The sequence below is a fragment of the Prinia subflava genome, chromosome 1, assembly GCF_021018805.1.
Source record: "Prinia subflava isolate CZ2003 ecotype Zambia chromosome 1, Cam_Psub_1.2, whole genome shotgun sequence".
NCBI lineage: Eukaryota > Metazoa > Chordata > Aves > Passeriformes > Cisticolidae > Prinia > Prinia subflava.
In genome coordinates, this window is record NC_086247.1 from 145502017 (window position 1) to 145519730 (window position 17714).

The 17714-nt window shown below is 40.8% G+C and overlaps 1 protein-coding gene across 2 annotated transcripts in view; it reads left to right on the forward strand.

Moving 5' to 3' along the window:
- Window positions 1-629: 629 nt before the first annotated feature.
- The window catches only part of LMBR1 (limb development membrane protein 1), a 67758-nt gene continuing 50673 nt past the window's right edge, over window positions 630-17714 (forward strand). The window contains exons 1-3 of one of the 2 annotated variants that reach the window (XM_063415829.1): window positions 630-944; window positions 14894-14966; window positions 17180-17219. In XM_063415829.1, coding sequence (XP_063271899.1) covers window positions 882-944; window positions 14894-14966; window positions 17180-17219 — 176 coding nt within the window. In that variant the 5' untranslated portion in view covers window positions 630-881. Of the gene's footprint in view, window positions 945-14893; window positions 14967-17179; window positions 17220-17714 lie in introns of those variants that run through there. The other variant, XM_063415837.1, reaches the window with a different exon arrangement.

A 17714-nucleotide genomic window follows, 5' to 3' on the forward strand; every position in this document is an offset into this window, starting at 1 on the left:
CATTCCCATCTCTGCCTCCTGCCTTGCTTTCTCTCCGGGAGCCTCCTGTCCCATCGCTCAGTGTCCCTCCTCCCACGTCCCCCAGGACACACAGGGGCTCTCTGTCCCTGCCAGTCCCCACACGGGCACAAACAGCTGGCCTGTTTCCGACAGGATGAGAGGACAGTCTTAAGGTGCGCCACGGGAAGTTCAGGTTGGACATTAGGAGGAAATTCTTCACTGAAAAGAGCGATTAGATGTTGGGATGGGCTGCCCAGGGAGGCGGGAGAGTCACCGTTCCTGGGAGTGTTTAAGGAAAGAGGACGTGGTACTTAGTGCCACGGTCTAGCTGACGCGGGGGCGCTCGGTCGTATGCTGGACTCGATGATCCCAGGGGCCTTTCCTGCCCGAAAAATTCAGTGATTCCGTGACCCCGGCGTTCCCGGTAAACCAGCCCCGCCCCTCCCCGCCCCAGCCCCGCCCCACCACGCCCCCTGTCAGCCCTGGCCCCGCCCCCTCACGGCCCCCGCCCCCTCCCGCCTTTAGCCCCGCCCCCCTCCCGCATTTAGCCCCGCCCCTGGGCGTGACCGCGCACGCCCTTCTGTTAAGGCTAAGCCACGCCCCCAGCGATCTGACCCCGCCCCCGCCGCCCCGCCGGGGTCGCTGCGCGGTGACGCAGCAGGAGGAGCTGAGGCGGCGCTTCCCGCCCTTCCTCCTCCTCCTCCTCCGCGCCCGCCGGACGGGGACAGAGCGGCGGAGCCGGGGCCCCTCAGCCGCTGCCGGGGCCCGGAGGAGCAGCCGAGCTGCCTCCGGCCATGGTGGCCCGCTCGTCGCCGGCGGGGCAGGAGCAGGCGCGGCGGCGGCGGCCGCCATTGCTCGCGGGGGCCGCGGTACTATGAAGGATGGAAGCGGACGAGGTTTCGATCCGGGAGCAGAACTTCCACAGCCAAGTGCGGGAGTACACGGTAGGTGCCGCCGTGCCCCGCGGGCCCTCGCTGACCTGTCACTGCTCGGTGCTCCAGCCCTGTCCCCGGGCACCGGCGGGCTGTCCCGCTCTGTCCCGCTGTCCTTGCCTGCCCCTCTCCCCAGTGTCCGCAGGGACTCGGGGGCCTGTCTCGGGTGGGCAGCGGGGTGAGTGCCCCTTCTCTGAGGGGCCGCGAGAGCCGGAGGATCCCAGCGCTGATCCCCTGGAGGGTTTCCATCTCCTCGTGCCTTCAGGAAAGATGGAGATGCTGTGCATGCACGCAGGACATGGGTGTGCTCCTCGGGAGTGCTCTCTCGGAACAGGTACCGGTGCAGCAGCCTCGTGGGCAGTGCTCAGATTCGATAAGAGATGACTGCGAGCGGACATCGTTTATGTGTACAAGTATCTAAAGGGGAGGTGCCAGGAGGATGGAGCAGACTCTTCTCGGTGGTGCCAACCACCAAGAGATGAGGCAATGGGCAGAAACTGATGCACAGGAAGCTCCACCTGAACATGAGGAAGAACTTCTTTACTGAGCAGGTGACCGTGCACTGGAACAGATTGCTCAGAGAAGCTGTGGATTCTCCCTTCCCGGAGATATTCAGGAACGTCTGGATTCAATCCTGTGCTTTGGGATTACCCTGTTTGAATCAGGGAGGCTGGACCAGATGACCCACTATGTTCCCTTCCAGCTGTGACCCATTCTGGGATTCTGTGAACACCTCAGCCCTCAGATGCAGCCTTGTTCCCATCCCGTGTGCATGGGCTTCATGATCTCGCTTGTCAGGCTGGGATTGTCCCGCCGTGCTGGGCTGTTTGCCGTGCTGTGTGTAACTCTGGTGTTTTCCCTGGCCCCTCATGCCCCTGCTCTCCCAGTGGAGCACACAACAGTGCATCTCTCTCAGCCCTCCCTAGGCAGGTTCAGCACTACACCTTACGTGCAGACACAGCAGCTGCAGTTTCCTCTCTGACAGCCTCGTAATTGTTCTCAGGACTATTCAAAGCTGATGGAGGTGTTTTGATGGGGCTCATGTCTCTCCTGCTTCAATTCCAGGAAGGAAGTACAGGCTGCACAAGGGAGGCACGCGGAGCTGTGTCCTGTGAATGTGCTGTCCTGGCTCAGCAAGGCAATCGTGTTTTCTTTGCTGTCCCTGTTGTCTGGGAGGAAAACCGGATTCCTTGAATTAAAATAAGATTCCATGATTTAGCTTTAAGTGTTTTTTAGCCTTGTTGGGAGACTCTAAAATACCATGGTTAACTGATTTATGTAGTGCTATGGCTAGGTCTTGATAGCAAGCTTGCTTGGAATGTGTTAATTACTCTTCTCTGGTGTATGAATCCATGTTTAGACCTTTCTTGTGAAATATTCTGTTTCTGGGATTTTTTTTTTTCTGCAGAGTGCAAAATAAGCCTGTATGACAGCTACTTTATGGGATTTTTTGGAATCTCTCTTCTTTGGGCCTGGATGTAGTGTATGTCCTGGAAGTCATGACTAGTGAAGGGCCACAAAAAGTAAAATACTTCGTTGTGAAGAAGGCTTTAAGTATTATCTTAATGACATTTGTGGTATGAAAACATGAATGTATGTACAAATCTTCTTTCTTTTCCCTCATGTCTGTTTTTCCATTTGTATTCCATTGTGTGCTAATTATCTCCTACTTACTTTTACCACAGTCTTGCTCTGATAAATTGGATGTTACATATTGTGGTTTCATTTAGTAGGAAACACGGATTTTTGAGTCTGAAGGAATGACTGTGTGCAGCCTCTCGGGGTACGGTTAGAAATAGTGAAATCTATTAAATTCTTAAAGAACTTGTTCATCTGTACTGCAGGTACTCCTTTAAAGTTAGAGGGACTTTTTCAGCCCCTCCAGAGTAATTGGTAAATATTCCAACTGGTGTAGTCATGTGAGAAATCACACAGGACATCAGTAACTCATACTTTGGGGATGCAGTGTTGTTTTGTTTGGACAGTGGACTCAGAATATTCTTGCTCTTGAGACTTGACTTTGATCTTAAAGTTGATCACAGGCCACCTTTGTTATGGTTTAATAAGTGGGAGTAATAATAACAATGTTGCCTTTTAAATCATACACTGGTACAGTTGTGATCTTGTCTTTATTTATTTTGGAACGCCACAAGATTTTATGAGTGCATAAAGTGCTGCCACCCCCAGCTGAGCTGCAGCCTCCTGTGTTTCCCACAGGGCTGCAGGAGAATATTGCAAATAGGAGTGCATTTGTGGTTAGTCTGAGCATGCTGGAGCACACAGAGTGTGTTGCTTACATGTGCAATTATGTTAACATCCTCTCCTTACCAAAGCTGCCCTTGCTGCTCATGAAATTATGTGGTGAATAGAATTTCTTAAAATATGCAAATAGTTGTGTGGGTAGTGGGTGTAATCATCAGCCCCTCAGCTGGAGCAGGGAACATATTCCACTGTGACACATGCATTAAACCTTGATTCTAGCTGCAGGTGGGCTGGGAGCAGCAGAGCACTTAAAAGAAGCATTTGACATTACAAGATGTAGTGGCTTTAAATTAGGATAGGTTTGGGTTAGCTATTGGGAAGAAATTCTCTGCTATGAGGGTGATGAGGCACTGGCACAGGTTGCCCAGAGAAGTTGTGGATGTCCATTCCCTGGCAGGGTTCCAGGCCAGTTTGGATGGGCTTTGAGGCACCTGGTCTAGTGGAAGGTGCCCATGGCTGGGGTTGGAAAGAGATGATATTTAAGGTCTCTTCCAACCAAAACCATTCTATTCCAGTTTGTTGTGGAGGAGGCCTCTCTGTGCCTGTTAGGAGCAAGAAAAATTTATGTTGTCTGTTGGAAGTGTCTTTGAAGAGCTTGTTGTGTAGCACAGTCTTTACTGGAAGCTAAAATGATCCATTCATGAGAGAAGAGAAATCAAAGTAAGCTAATGTCGTTGAAAAGAAAATCCTTTTTGCTTTTCTCTTACAAATTTTCTTGGAATACATACAGAATTCCCGTATTGTGCTTTCTGATGGAATCATAAGGGCATACTGAGTTTACACTTCAGTGTAATGCTTTACTTCTGTTTCATGTATTCTCTGAACTGGCAAGCTACAAAGTTTTCCATACAGTTGTGTAACAAAAAAAAAATCCAAGGCTTGTTATCCTTTTGCTGGTGGTGCCTGTCTCTTTCTGCAGGTGCCAACTTCTGCTAATTCAACCTTCTAGAAACAAATATTTCAATATTTCTGACACATGTTTATAGGTTGAGCAAGGGTAGTAAAAGATTATTTTTTTAAAAATATGTTCTTTCTCTGCTTTCGAGGTGACTTAGGGATTTAATGCTTAATTTAACTCAGACCTGTTTGCTCTTGACCTCATTTGGAGTGTCTGTGTGGCACCTGTTTTTTAAGAGGGTGCCTCTTTGGAACAAAATAATCTGCCTTGGATTTTGTTGCTTCATGAGGATGATCTGTGCTGTTAGAAGGTGGTTAACTCCCTAGTCAGGCATGGCTCTGATTTTGGCATGGCCCTTCAAACATGAATCTGCTCCACAGAGGATCTGTTGTTTTGAACAGTTGTTGAAAACACCAAGAGTCAGACTTGGTCTGAGTCTGAACTTTAAAATTCAGATACAGTGAAGTAAGTGTGGAGACTGAATTGGTGACCCAGAGTAAGAGATGTGGCACAGCTGGGCGTTTTCCTGGAGTCAGGGAGATCCTTGACTTCAACAAAGCCAGTCATCCTCAGTTCTGGCTGAAAGGGACATCCTTCTGAAAAGCAGCTTTAATTGGTTGCAAATACAGAAAAGGGTTTGTGTTCTGTACTTGGTCAGGATTGGTATGAAAGAGTTGTAAAGGCAGGACAATATTCTGTTAGTTTACCCTTCTTGGTCCTTTAGATTAATTTATAATTTGCTGAGCTCTTGTACATCCATGGAAAATATTTGAGCTTCTAGGGAACTGCTTTTCCCTTGGGTCCTGTTATTATACTTGTTTATAAAGTGTTCCATGTTCTGCTGGTATTGTTGTGAACTGTTTATTTCAAATGTAAATGGAGCAAGTGCAGTGGTTGAGCCTCTTTGTGGTCCTCTGGGTTTACTTTTTAGAATATTAACTTCCTTTTTTTCTAATTTGAGTCTTCCATTCTGCAGTATAAATTTGTATTTTCAAAAATACAAGCTATTTTTTGTTCTTTTTCTGCTTAAAAAATGTAGGATTTTGAGTATGTAAAAATATACATGTACACCTGGTTATGAGGGTTCCTTGACAAAATAAATATACTGTGCTTGCATTTGTAGTGTGGGGAAAAGTGTGGAAGAACACAGCACAACTACTAGGGTCTATTATTAGCACCATAGAACTATTAGTTAGCAAGCTTAAGAATAAACATAGTATATTTGGAAATAAGTTTATTATATTAAATATGTAATGAAAAAAAATCAGTCCTGGTAGAATAAGTTTAAATTTAAAAGTGCTATTATAACTTTTAAGTGTGTCATGCAAGTTCAGGCAGATACTGAAACTGCTGCAATGTGGAGTTTTATGTTAAATGTGATATACTTCCATTTGAAGGGCTAAATGTTTTCAGGGGTACAGGCTTCAGATGCTAAATATTCTGAGAAACTTAGTTTCTTCATTTCTTCTTTTAATTCAGCGTGGCTACTGCTGGCATTTGTCCTCTGTAAGGCTGTAAAATGAGGGAGCTGGTTTGAGCATTCTGTTGGTAGTGGGCTCTTGTTTGTGACCAGATGTGCATCCTTGAAATACTGACATTTTCACAGACCCTTTCTTCTGCCAGCAGTGATGATAGTCTGGTAGTGGGCCAGGAAGAAAGTGCTGATTAGAAGCGTGGGTGATTTTTAAGAACAAACTTATTACAAATAGTGAAATGTTTTTGTTTGAATGCTTATGCAAGTTTATATTTTATTAAAAAAATGATACCTTTCAATTTTTTTTACCTGCACACTGAAAACTTTAGGACTATTACTTTTTACTTAAGTGGTTTCTTATATTTCAGAAAATAACTTGGCCTAGATATCTCAGTATTGCTTTTTTTTTTCCTTAAATATTTTGGGAAATATTTAAGACTGAATAAAGGAGTGTTTCTAGCAGTAATGTGAGGCATAAAGCTGAAAGATTGGTGCACATTTAACATGATGAAATATATAAAATGTTGGCATAATTGTCATGTTAAAAGTATAGCTTTACTTGTAAACATGGGTGCTGTACTGAACTTTGAGAAGTGATGAATCATCTTCTGGCTGTTGGTCCTGGGGATCAGCCCTGTGGAGCCATCTGGAATCAATAGGCATCTCAAAATACTTGGCATAGACAGTGGACAGAGACACTTATTCCCAAAATAGAAACAGCTTTTGGAGAGTTCCACTATTTCTGTTTACGTAAAATAAGCATGAAGGGCTTATTTTATTTACATGAAGTGTAAAAATTGGCAATTAGTTACAGTTCAAAATGATTTGAGTTCCTGGTGTGTTTCTTTGGAGGAGCAGTTGACCAGAAGGGCAGCACACTTCATGGAGGGTACAGGCATATCTTTATTTTGTAATAAGGTGTAACTAGACTTGAGAAAATCTAATGAGAAAGTGAAGAACTGACAGCAAACAAAACCAGCTTTTCATAATGTCACCAAGACCAAGCAATTTGTTTGTTTGAGTGGCTGGGCACAGAGGAGAGGGACAGGTAAGATGGCAGGGTGTAACTGGGAGATGGGAGGGTTTTAATAACAGCTCAGGCTTTGCTGTGAGGAGGTTGCTGAGTGTTCCTGAGTTTATTAGCACAAGACGCTGTGGCAATAGGTGTTTTCAGGGTGGTTAAAGAGGGCTGAGATGGATGAACAGGTGACCAGAGTAGCAGAGGAGATGGTGGTAAAGTCAGAATGGAGAGAGGATCTGAAGCATGTTACCAGTGACCTTATTAAGAAATTCAGAGCTCAGTTCTGAATAGATGAAATTTTGGCTTAAGGAAGACTAAAGAAAACATTCCATTCAGTATAAGTTTACTGGTTGTATTTGAAGATTATGCAAGTGTTTTTTTCTTTTCTTTCTTCTAAACTGAAGTGCTTTCTCCTTTCCTGTCTTTCAGCCTTTCCTATTTAATTTGGTCTTTATCCTCATTTAGGAGGGCAGTGAAAAAGTCTTTAACTTCTGCATCACTCCACTCCCATGCTCTCCTCCCTACTTTGAAACCACTGACTCTTTCATGTACCCTGTGCTGGCAAAGGACTTGGGGCACTGCCTTGTTAGGAACAATCACATTGAAGAATTTATACTTCTTCTAACATAGGAAGAGGAGAGACTTTGAAAGTTGTGACTGGAGTTTGTTTTTATGGATCCAATGACAAACAGCCTTGGTGGTTGCATCACTCGGGAGGGTGAGCACAGAGCCAGGCAGAGGTGACCTGCACAAGCTGCTGCTCTAACCCTGGATTAGGCATTCATGTGACAGGTGAGATTGCTTCAGGCTTTCAGCACCTCTGACCTGTGCTCCCTGGGACCCAGCTGACTCTCAGAAAGATGCTTTCAAAAGTCATGCTGCCGTTTTAGCAGCCAGGTGTTGGATATTCAGAGATAAGTGTTGCTCCCCACACAGGGGTTTCTGGTTTTTTCATTAGCTGCATATGTTAAAAGTTGTTTCTAACTACCATCAACATGATTTCAAGAGAGAACCCTGTGCTTTCTACTGTTTTAATATTTGAACACTTGGATAATTTTTGAAATTTTTGATTAACTGGAAAATACTCTACAGAACTACCTTTCAGTTTCTCTATTTCCAAATCATGTGTGCTCCTACAGCAGGTAGTATGTGTATTGATGGCATCAAAGTCTGCCTTTGGCTGGGTTATTGTACAGAGGAGAGAAGAGGATATATGTGTGTGGTATTTTTCCCCCCTTTACCTTCTTGTGTTGTTTCCAGCATAGGCTTCACAATTGTCATCAAAACATGGTGCTTCAGTTTTACTGTTGATTTTAAGTGCCTGTTTAGGCCTTGATTATCCATTTTTTCCATTATCTATCTGTAATTTCTATTTTCAATGTATTTTTGGGAAGAATGGATGCTGATGTTGAATTTTGGTTGAATTTGACAATAGAAACAAACCTAAAATATTTGCTGAGTTTCAGACCATGTTAACTCATATCCAGTAGAGTCTCCATAATTGGTGAGAATTACAAAAACATACAACTATTGCAGCTTAAATACCTTTGTGTTTTGGGAGTGGGGATGCCACTTAAAAATCCTCCAGGATATATGCGTGAGAAGACAAGGAAGTCTATTTTTGTGTTAGGCTGAGAAAGTTTATTAGCTCTGTCTTGTAAGATCTTCATCTTGCCCTGAAAATTAATATTAGTCAAAGAAGCTGTCTTAAATAAATAGTTTACCAAGTCTGTATTAATGAGGTTTTTGAGGTTATTTTTTCAGAAATGAATTTTTAATGGTATGACTTGGGAGTTTTAATATAACCAATTATTACAGCCTGGCTTTCCAGTGTTGAATAATTCCTCATTCAGGGATAGAATGTTAGAATGATCTAGGTTGGTGCTACTGTATTAATGCTAGAGTGATCTTAAATACTGCACCTATGCTGAAAATCATTTTTGACTGAAGGGCTGTAGAAGCTGGTCTTTATCCTCAGCAGAATTTCTAGCACACAGAATATATTTTTGAGTGTTTCTTACTTTCTGTTGGATCCTGGATGTTTTTTTCTAGATGAGCACATCTAGGCACTTGCCTCTGAACCATTTATAATTTCTTCATGACTTAGGAATCAAAAAAAGTGGGTCAACTGCTTGCAGATGTTTTAAGTGAGGGAGCAGTCCTGAGAAGGGACTGTGTATAGAGGGTAATCATAGTTATGGAGGGCAGTGTTAATGAGCAAAATTAGTCTGTAGTCATAGACAGTCATAGGACATATTTGATATTTTCTCATCAGATTAAATTTAGTGTGTCATGCCAAGTGTATAAGGCTGGCTGGTTTAGAGTGAACTTAATCTAACCACAGCAGAGTTGATGTCTCATTTGAAAAAAATGAGACTTCCAGAGCAGATGATACAATGAATTCCAGGGTCAAACTGAGAGCATAGATAAAATTTTCAGTTTTCTTTAGTGTGTTTTGTTGGTTGTAGGTCACTTAACTGCTAACACATCCAAAACAGCGGAATGCCTTGTTTGCCTTTCAGATGTCAGTGGGATAATTGAGTTATTAGAAATATTCCAAGTAGAGCTGCTTGCTCCACCTCTATTTTCTTACTGTTTATTCCTGCTGTCTTTTCTATGAGTAAACAAAAGCAGTTGCCAAATGGGACAGTGGGAGGAAGCTTTTTAGTTGCCATGTGGTATTTTAATGCACATTAAAATACTTCAGCAGCATTAGAGCAGTAAGGGATGGATGTATAATGATGTGCTTGTTGTTTTCTATTACAGAAATTAAAACCAAGAAGTGCAATGCTATTATTTTCTGTAGATAGTAATCACAGGCAAAATACTGAGTGTTTAATTTTAGACACTTAAACATGTGTTTACATATGTATGTATGTGTAAATATGTATGTAAATATATACGTATGTGTAAATATACATATTCTACATGGTGATATTACCCAGTGATCTCTGCCTTTTCTCTGTGCTGTTTTTTCTGTTTAGGGAAAAGGACACATTCTGTAAAGTAACAGCTGGAAGTGGAGATGTTCTTTGTTACATCTGAAGCCTTGTTTTGTGTATCATTTGCATAGAAATGCTTGTGGATGTAATAGCAGCAGCTTTATTTTAATACTGACACAGCTGCTTTATTTTAAAGTTATTTCCTCTCTTCTCTTACTCTTTGGAGCTACTTTGTGGAGCTTCTTGATCTTTCTTTTCACACATGGCATGGTAAAAGAGTTTGCTGCTTGCCTTGCTCCTCCAGAGCAAACAGATTTTCCCTGTTCTACATGCTAGTATGCAGTCGAGTTGGAGGAAACAATCATTTGCTTTGATGCTTTTCAAGTGGGAGTGAACCTGTGTTGAATCTGTATTTCATGCTTGGAAGCGTGCTAGATTAAAGAACATTACTAAGGCGTGGGACTTCTCTCTGTGAAGGAGTTCTGTGGGGGTTCCTTGATGTTAAAAGCTGTGGTTCAGCAGCATGTCTGGCTCTTTCACAGTGGGAGGACATCCCTGACACGGTCCTGCAGGAGCCTGTGCTCACACTTAATAAACACATTCATACATGACCTGGAGAAGGGTATAAATTATGAAGTGACTAAGTTTGTAATTGCACTTATATAGTCAGGGAAGTAGAAAATAAGGCTGAGTGGACTCCAGGCTCCTGCTCAGGGAGGCTCAGCTATAGTATCAGACTACTTAGGGCTTAAAAATCTCCAGGAATGGAGCTTGTGCAGCCTTGCTGGGCAAGGTTCCACTGCTTGGCTCTCCTCATGGAAGGGATTTCTTCTTACCTCCAGTCTCATCCTCCCACTGACACCACAGTCAAGAGCTCAGCTCTGTGTTTTTAAGGACCTCCTCACAGGTACTGGCAAGCTGCTGGCAGGTCCTGCTGAAGCCTTGTTTGTGAGAGGAGAAAAAAGGGAATCTTAGACATTTTGAGCATCGTCTTTCTTAGCATGAAAGTGTAGCTCTTACAGAAGTCGATGCTTCCTCAATCTGAAGCATGAATTTCAGTGCCAGAGTTTTAAGGGTCATCCACATGGACAAATGAGTGTCAGCTGATCTTTACTAATTGTCAGTGGGATAACTACAACGTAATTTGACCTAGTTCAGACTGTTACTGCTCGTGTTTAGTGCTGTGCCCTTCAGTGCTGGCCCCTTAGAGGCACACAGTATACAGGTAATGTCCAGCTCCATTCTCACAGGAGCTGGGAGGTGCAGATCCAAAAGTATGATGTGGATCATACTTGGATGACTTTGGATGAGAGATCCAGACTGTGGAAGAGTTGATTACAAGAGACAGAAGAATGTAGTGCAGTGTGTCTCCAGAAGCAGCCTCTCCTGGCGTGTCTGGTGTGTAATCTAAGCAGGAGCAGAATTCTTTCCTGAATAAAGATTAAGGGCTTCAAGGGAAGACAGGTTGCTTTTTGCTTGTCCTATCAGAGGTTGTATTTAGTCCGTGGGAAGAGATGTAAATGAATTATATGCTTGAGGTTTGAAGATTTCTTAATGTTCCATCTATTAACAAGGAGCCCTGGGATGTGACACAGAATCCGTGTGTCATGTTTTCAGTTACTGAGTGGTGTGGAGGGGACATGCACAAAAAGACATTAAAAATTATTAAGAATTGCTTTGGTTGACTATGTGGCTATAACCATAGACAAGTCTCGTGCTCCTCGTAATTTCCTTTATATTTTGATCAACCTGGTCAAATATGGACTGAGTGTATTTCCCCTGTAAGGTCAGAATTATGTTTAGTTTTGTCTAGTTATGTTTGTGTAGTTATGTTTAAAGTAGCTTTCCAGTCTAATTATGGCAACAGATCCCCAACTACTTTGTCCCTCAAATTTGGAATGAATTTAAGGAAATAATCTTTAAAATTGAAAGGTATTATTTCTTGTGAAGTGGGAGATGTCAGAAATCCTTATTCATCTCAGTTGGGTACATTCTCTGCACAGTGTCTTGACTGTCTCCCCAAGTAAAACCTAGAAAAGCTTCGTTTGAGCTCCAATGAAAACTTACAGAGAACTTGGGGATCTGAGGAATGCAGCTTGTCCTAGATTTGCTCTATTTGCAACATCCTTTGTCAGCTGTTATTGTAGAGATGGGTGATGGCATAAATCTCTGCTTTTTGGTTGGAAACAACTTGCAATATAGTTTGGATTTAACGTTGTATTCCAGTGTTGCCTCCAATACTGACACAATAGTTTCTGAAGGAAAGATGGAATTTAGAGAATATAGGCTCTTTTAGATTTTTGTTTCTACTGAAGGTATCAGTGTACGTTTGTGTATGGTGTCCTTTTGTGAGTATTGCCCTGTTTCAGTATGACTACCTGTGCTTTTTGGTAAGTGATTAGAAATGGAATTGACAGATGATTGTATGTAGTGTGGTTAAAAAAAAAAGCAAAGACATGATAAACTTGAACCCTAAAATCAAGTTTCTGCTGAAACTTTGGAGCTCCTCTGCTGTAAGCAATTGTGGAGGACAGTGCTGATGGATCCAGTGACAGGAGGTTAATCTGAGTTACCAGCGTGGTTCTCAGGTGAATGTGGAGAGGCGTTTTCAGTGCAGCAAGAAGGGCTTAGTGCTGTTCCCTACAGCTGTCAAACCTTACCTGGAGTGCTGCATACAAGCCCAGCCTCTCATAACTGAGAAACATGAATTTAAACTACAGCAAATACAAACAAGGCTGGATGGTTTCTTTCCCTAATACAAAAATATCCTGAAACAAACAGCAGTATGAGGAATAAGAACTCAGGGTTGCAGTGTTGACAGGACAGTGGAGCCTATTCTTCAGCTATCATAGGCAACACATTCCTTTTCCCAGCTTAACTGAGTTCCACTCTAAAAATAGTTGGGATGCTGACTTGAGCTGTTTCCTTCAGAAAGCTATTCAGAATGTATGGTTAGAAACAGTTCAGGATCAGAGGTTTCACTGAGTGTGAATTGAGACTGCAGTAATATTTCTAAATTTGCTGTTTAACTTCTTTTGGTCAGTATGGAGGACTTTTAATTTGACTTATTTTTTAAGATCATAAAGCTTTCGCTTACTATTATTTATATTCCTGGCAATAATTTCAAAATTTTGTGAATTTTCAGTAATAAACAGCTTTATCAAATATTTACGAAGTTGTTCTCAAATCTGACAGAAGTAGAGGGAGAATTACAACAGGATGTAGTTACCCCTTATTGCTGGGTTGCAGAGTATCTTTTATCTAAAACCAGAAATCCAGCATGTGACAATTTGTATTACTGTATTACTGTGTTTGTATTTTGTCTGCTCTGCCCTCAAGATAACTCATGTATCTCAGTAATACCTTGTAAGTCACAAATAGAATAAAGGTCATCTGTTCTATTTGAAGGCGTAAACAAGATTGCAGTGTTTTTTATTAGTTTTAAATAAAATTAAACAAAAAATGAGCTTAAGTATATTTTTCTATTACATAGGTTCCACTGCTTTATTTGCATCCGACAGATTTTTAAAGAATTCACCTACCCTTTATATGATACCTGATTTTCAAAAGTGGGTGCCTAAAATTAGATGTCTCTAGCTGTAGCCTTGGTCTAGTTTTCAGAGGAACTGGAAGCTTAGAGAAGGATTCTCTTTCAGCACTGGCATTGCCTTTTCCAATCCTGACAGGATGAACTGTGTTAGAGTACTCTGAAAAACCAAGGCTGTTCTCAGTTTTTGTTCTTCCTGTTTCAAAAATACACCAACTTTTAAAAATTAAATCTTAATAACATTCTTTAAAATTACCTATTTAAAGGACTGAATTCTTTATCAAAACCTTTTTCTTCTTTGAGGCATCCTTAAGAAAGTTGGAGTGGTAAGCTCTGTTCAAATTAAAGATTGGAATTCAGAGGTCTAGTTATGAAATCTCATTTGCAGTGCCTGTATTTTGGGTGTTGCTGCTTTGTGTTTCCTGCACAGACAATGAGCTGGGTTGCCACTTTCAGACTTAGAGCACTGTTGTGCTTCTGGGAGGCACCAGGAAGTCACCCAAATGCCATACTCACACACTTGGTTATACTTGTTTCTTTTAAATCTAAAATGTCTGACTACACCAGAAAAATAACCCTTTCAGTTTATATTTATCAGTATTTCTTAGGAAGTCTGTCTTTCACGAATAACACATTATTCTCCACTGTGATTTGCTGATTTGGATGCAGTATTGTTATTTAGATGCAGATTTATCAGGTCTATCATCACTAGTTTAACTTTCACTTTTCCCTTTCTCTTAGGGTAGCCTTTCTACTCTTGATTAAGACAGTGAGTCTTAAAGGCAACAAATCTACAAATGATAGTTTAAAGAAATAGGTCAGCTATTGTCCAGTGAAATCAGTTTCCAAAGCAGAATGGTGTGCTTGCTTCTTGTTGCATTTCTGACTGACTCACGTTTTTAATAGGCGTAGGCACCCAGGGTTAAGGAAGCAGTGTTGAGCCACTGTGCCTCATTCAGGAGCAAATAAAATGTGTGGTTGTTTTTTTTGTTTTGTTTTGCCTTTTTTTTTGTTTTTTTTTCTTTTTTACCCTGCAGAGCCTTGGAGGGTTAAAACTTTCCTGCTGTTCCATTCCTTTCCTGTAAGATTTCCAGCATTTTTGTAGGTGTTTTGGTCTTACCATATTGCATTGTAGTTGTAGTGCTAAATCTTATGAACAGCTCGATCCAAGGCACTGTGGGCTGAAGGTGCATCTGAGCTAAATAAACCACCAACCTTATGAGCAGGGAAGTTGTGCCCTTGGCTTCTGACTGTGAGGGAAACATTGTGTGTGATGAGCTCAGGCTGGGACATTCACTGTAGACATGAGTCTCTCCTGTGTGTGTTGTCACCTGGAATTTGTTTAATTCAAGACAGGATGCAAATAGTAAACATGTTTGTTGCTCTCCACATGTGTTGACAGCATAGTCCAAAATAGATCCTCAAGAACCCATTATATAAAATACAATTACCCTTAGGGTATGTGTGAAGGGGAAAGAAAGCCTGCTAACTTTGACAAATCAAGTGGATTCAGCCTTCAAAAAACACTCCACTCACCCCTCCCTCAAACACAAAATCACACTGTGAATAAGACTTTTCTCTTAATTTTAGAGTAAAACTTGGTGACTGTATAGTTGATGCAATACCTGTTACTCTAATCAAGCTATTTTAATGGATTTAACTTTCTGTTAATAAGATATAAAGGATAACAGTCTTGAAATTTACATAAAATATGCTCCTGTTGATCTGAATTCAATTTTAAATTGTGGAGACTATATTTACTGCTTATTATAATCCAGGCATTTCTTAATGACCTAATAAATACTATTTTTTTCCAGATCTGTTTTCTCCTGTTTGCTGTTCTCTACATAGTTTCCTACTTTATAATCACAAGATACAAAAGGAAAGCAGGTAAGCATATAACTTTTAATATGTAAAAAAAGCCTAAAGTTTTTCAAATAAATAGATGATTCTTTTCCTGTCCATCTGCATGGAGAAAGTGGAAAAAACAAAATTGTTTGTTAGGCTACAGGTCTGTGGCAGCCTGGATTGACCTGACTGTGTGTGGCAGCCTGTGTTAACTGTGTTTAGAGGGAAGAAAGGGATTAATGTCAAAGTAGGTGCTTCTGCCTCCCTTGCCTTGAGATCCTGTATTCTCCTTTCACATCATCTTTTTCAGCTGTGTTTTAGCAGCAAAATCAGATTTTGAGCTTTGCTAGTAAAGCGAAAGGTTGCTAGTGCTACAGAAGAGAAGTAGCATTATTTCTTCAAAAAGTCCTGCTCTGGTTGGGTACAGTTATTACTTCAGTTGTCTTAACTTGTTTCTTATGACTTCACCACTGAAATTTAAAAAATACCTTGAGATAATACTCTGGTTTTTTTTCCTTTGGAAACACTGTGTAGTTTCCAATCTAAAACTAGTCTGTAGGAAGCCCTGTCATTTTCTTTGATATTTTTTCTAAAGACAAATAACATAAAAATTGGTATAAAAGTGCAGAATCTTTGACTCCTGACAGCTTATCTGGGACCTTGGTGCTTGATAATAGTTAGGCTGTAGAGACATTATTGTGTATGGTGATCTTGGTGCTTTGAACTTTATTGGAAACTGTTTATTGTGTGACCTGTGTTACGACAGAGCTGCTTTCATGAATGGATTCATGTTTTAAAAAGTAAACTTTTTGTGGAATTTAATTCCTTGAAAGAAAGGCACATCTCTATAAACATAGGAAGTAAGACAGGTACCATCTTCTGATCCTGATATGTATTTTGGACATTACAAAGCTGCTAGCATTTGGAGATGGAGAAGAACAGGAAGGGGAAGCTGGTTTGGCAAACACTGTTGGATGCAAAGACACTTTTATTACCTTTTGTTGGCAGTTATCTCCTCAGCTAGGAAGAGGAACTGCTCTGCATCTGTCCTGACCTTATGAAAGCTTTGTGAGCTCTTAGGCACATCGTAGTCTGCTAGGATCTTCCTGATGAGAAAAATATGAAGAGCTAACACATCTGGAACTCTTTCAGGACAAATTGTTCACTGTTTTTCCAAGAAACTTTTTAGCCAAAATGATTCATAAGAGACCTTGACTTAGTCTTTCAAAACACCATGACGTATCCATCAGAAACCAAACAGCTCCAGGTTCTTCCACAGAAGAATTTCAAAATAGCATGAGGTTATTTGCTGTATGTTTATTTCTGTGTGCGTGACTCTTAAGAACTTAAATTTATTTTAAAATTTAAGAATTAATAAAGTCAGGTGTTCTATCTCCTACAGAAAATAGGAAAAACTTTGGAACACTGAGTGTAAAATTATTTCAAATTTAGAAATTTTTATTTTAAAATGCCTACATTATTTAAAATTTAGAAATGCTTGCATTTGTGTATTGATGTGCATAGAGAAGGGTGTAAAGAATAAATGAAGGATGTGTTAATGATTCATCTAAGTTAAATGTTGATGTTATTTCACAAAGATAGTTTTAGTGAAGTATTAAATGAGAAGTGAATAAAAGTGGTCTAAAATGTGAAATATCAAAAGGAAGTAACAATATCTTAAATCCAAAACAAATAACAAGAATATAACCACCTCTCCTTCCACCCCTTCTCCAAATCCCCAGGAGCTGGGAAGAGGGATAAATAAAGGGAAGCAACTGAGTACTCGTCACTGTTGTTCTGGGTGTGCTTTCTTGTTTAAAAAAGCCATTTATACTGCAAATGATTTCCAGCAGTAGTTACTGTGGTCTGTTAGACCTTCCTGCAGCTTGCCTGCTCTGTGTGGTTTCCGAGATGCCCAAAGGGGCAGTTCCTAGCAGAAGCTGTGGCTGTAGTAGTTTGAAAGCATTTTTGCCATAGAGCCCTCTGGAAGAGGTCTCCAAGAAGTTTTGATCTGCATATTTAAGTAAAGTGAAATAACTTTGTTGTTACATTGATTGAAGAGAGTTTGACTAACAGAAAGACAGGGTGAGAGTATTCATTTTTTAAAGGAACCTTCTTAAAATATTGATGCTTGTAAATTGTATGAGTATGTCTGAATTTTAACTGTAAATCAAAATTATTCCTATCTATATACATTTTAGCCTGAAGAAAGACAAGTGAGTATTGAATATAACCTGATGTAATTTAATTTTCAGATGAGCAAGAGGATGAGGATGCCATCGTTAACAGAATATCGTATGTATAGCTCTTCTTGGCAGAACTTCTTTTCCTGAATGTATTGTTATGATAGGAATCTTCTGTGCTTCCAAAGAAATAAGAATATATTTGAAATATTTAAATGTATTCTAAATAGATTGCTAGAGGGTCAGGGAAAAAGATTTGGTCTAGTGGCACCTTGAGTTAGGTAAAGGGTTATGAAAGTTTGGTCTATGCTTTTTTTTCACCTGATTCAAAGATTTCATTGGCTGAACCATGCTCAGTGACACATTGGCTCTTTTTGTTACAGTGGTTTTGGCTCTTCCCTGGTGGTGCTGGCATTTCCATGGAAGGAGAGCTTGGAGAAAAGTGTTGTTATAAATATAAAATGTTCTTTTTTCGTTCAGCCTAAGCTTCTTTAAATGTGTGTGGTATTTTCCTAAAAGCAATAGCTCTCAAACATATGTAAATATAGATTTTTCTTCACATTGCATAATTGTTAGTACTGAAGGTGTGGAGGGATGAGAAAAGCCA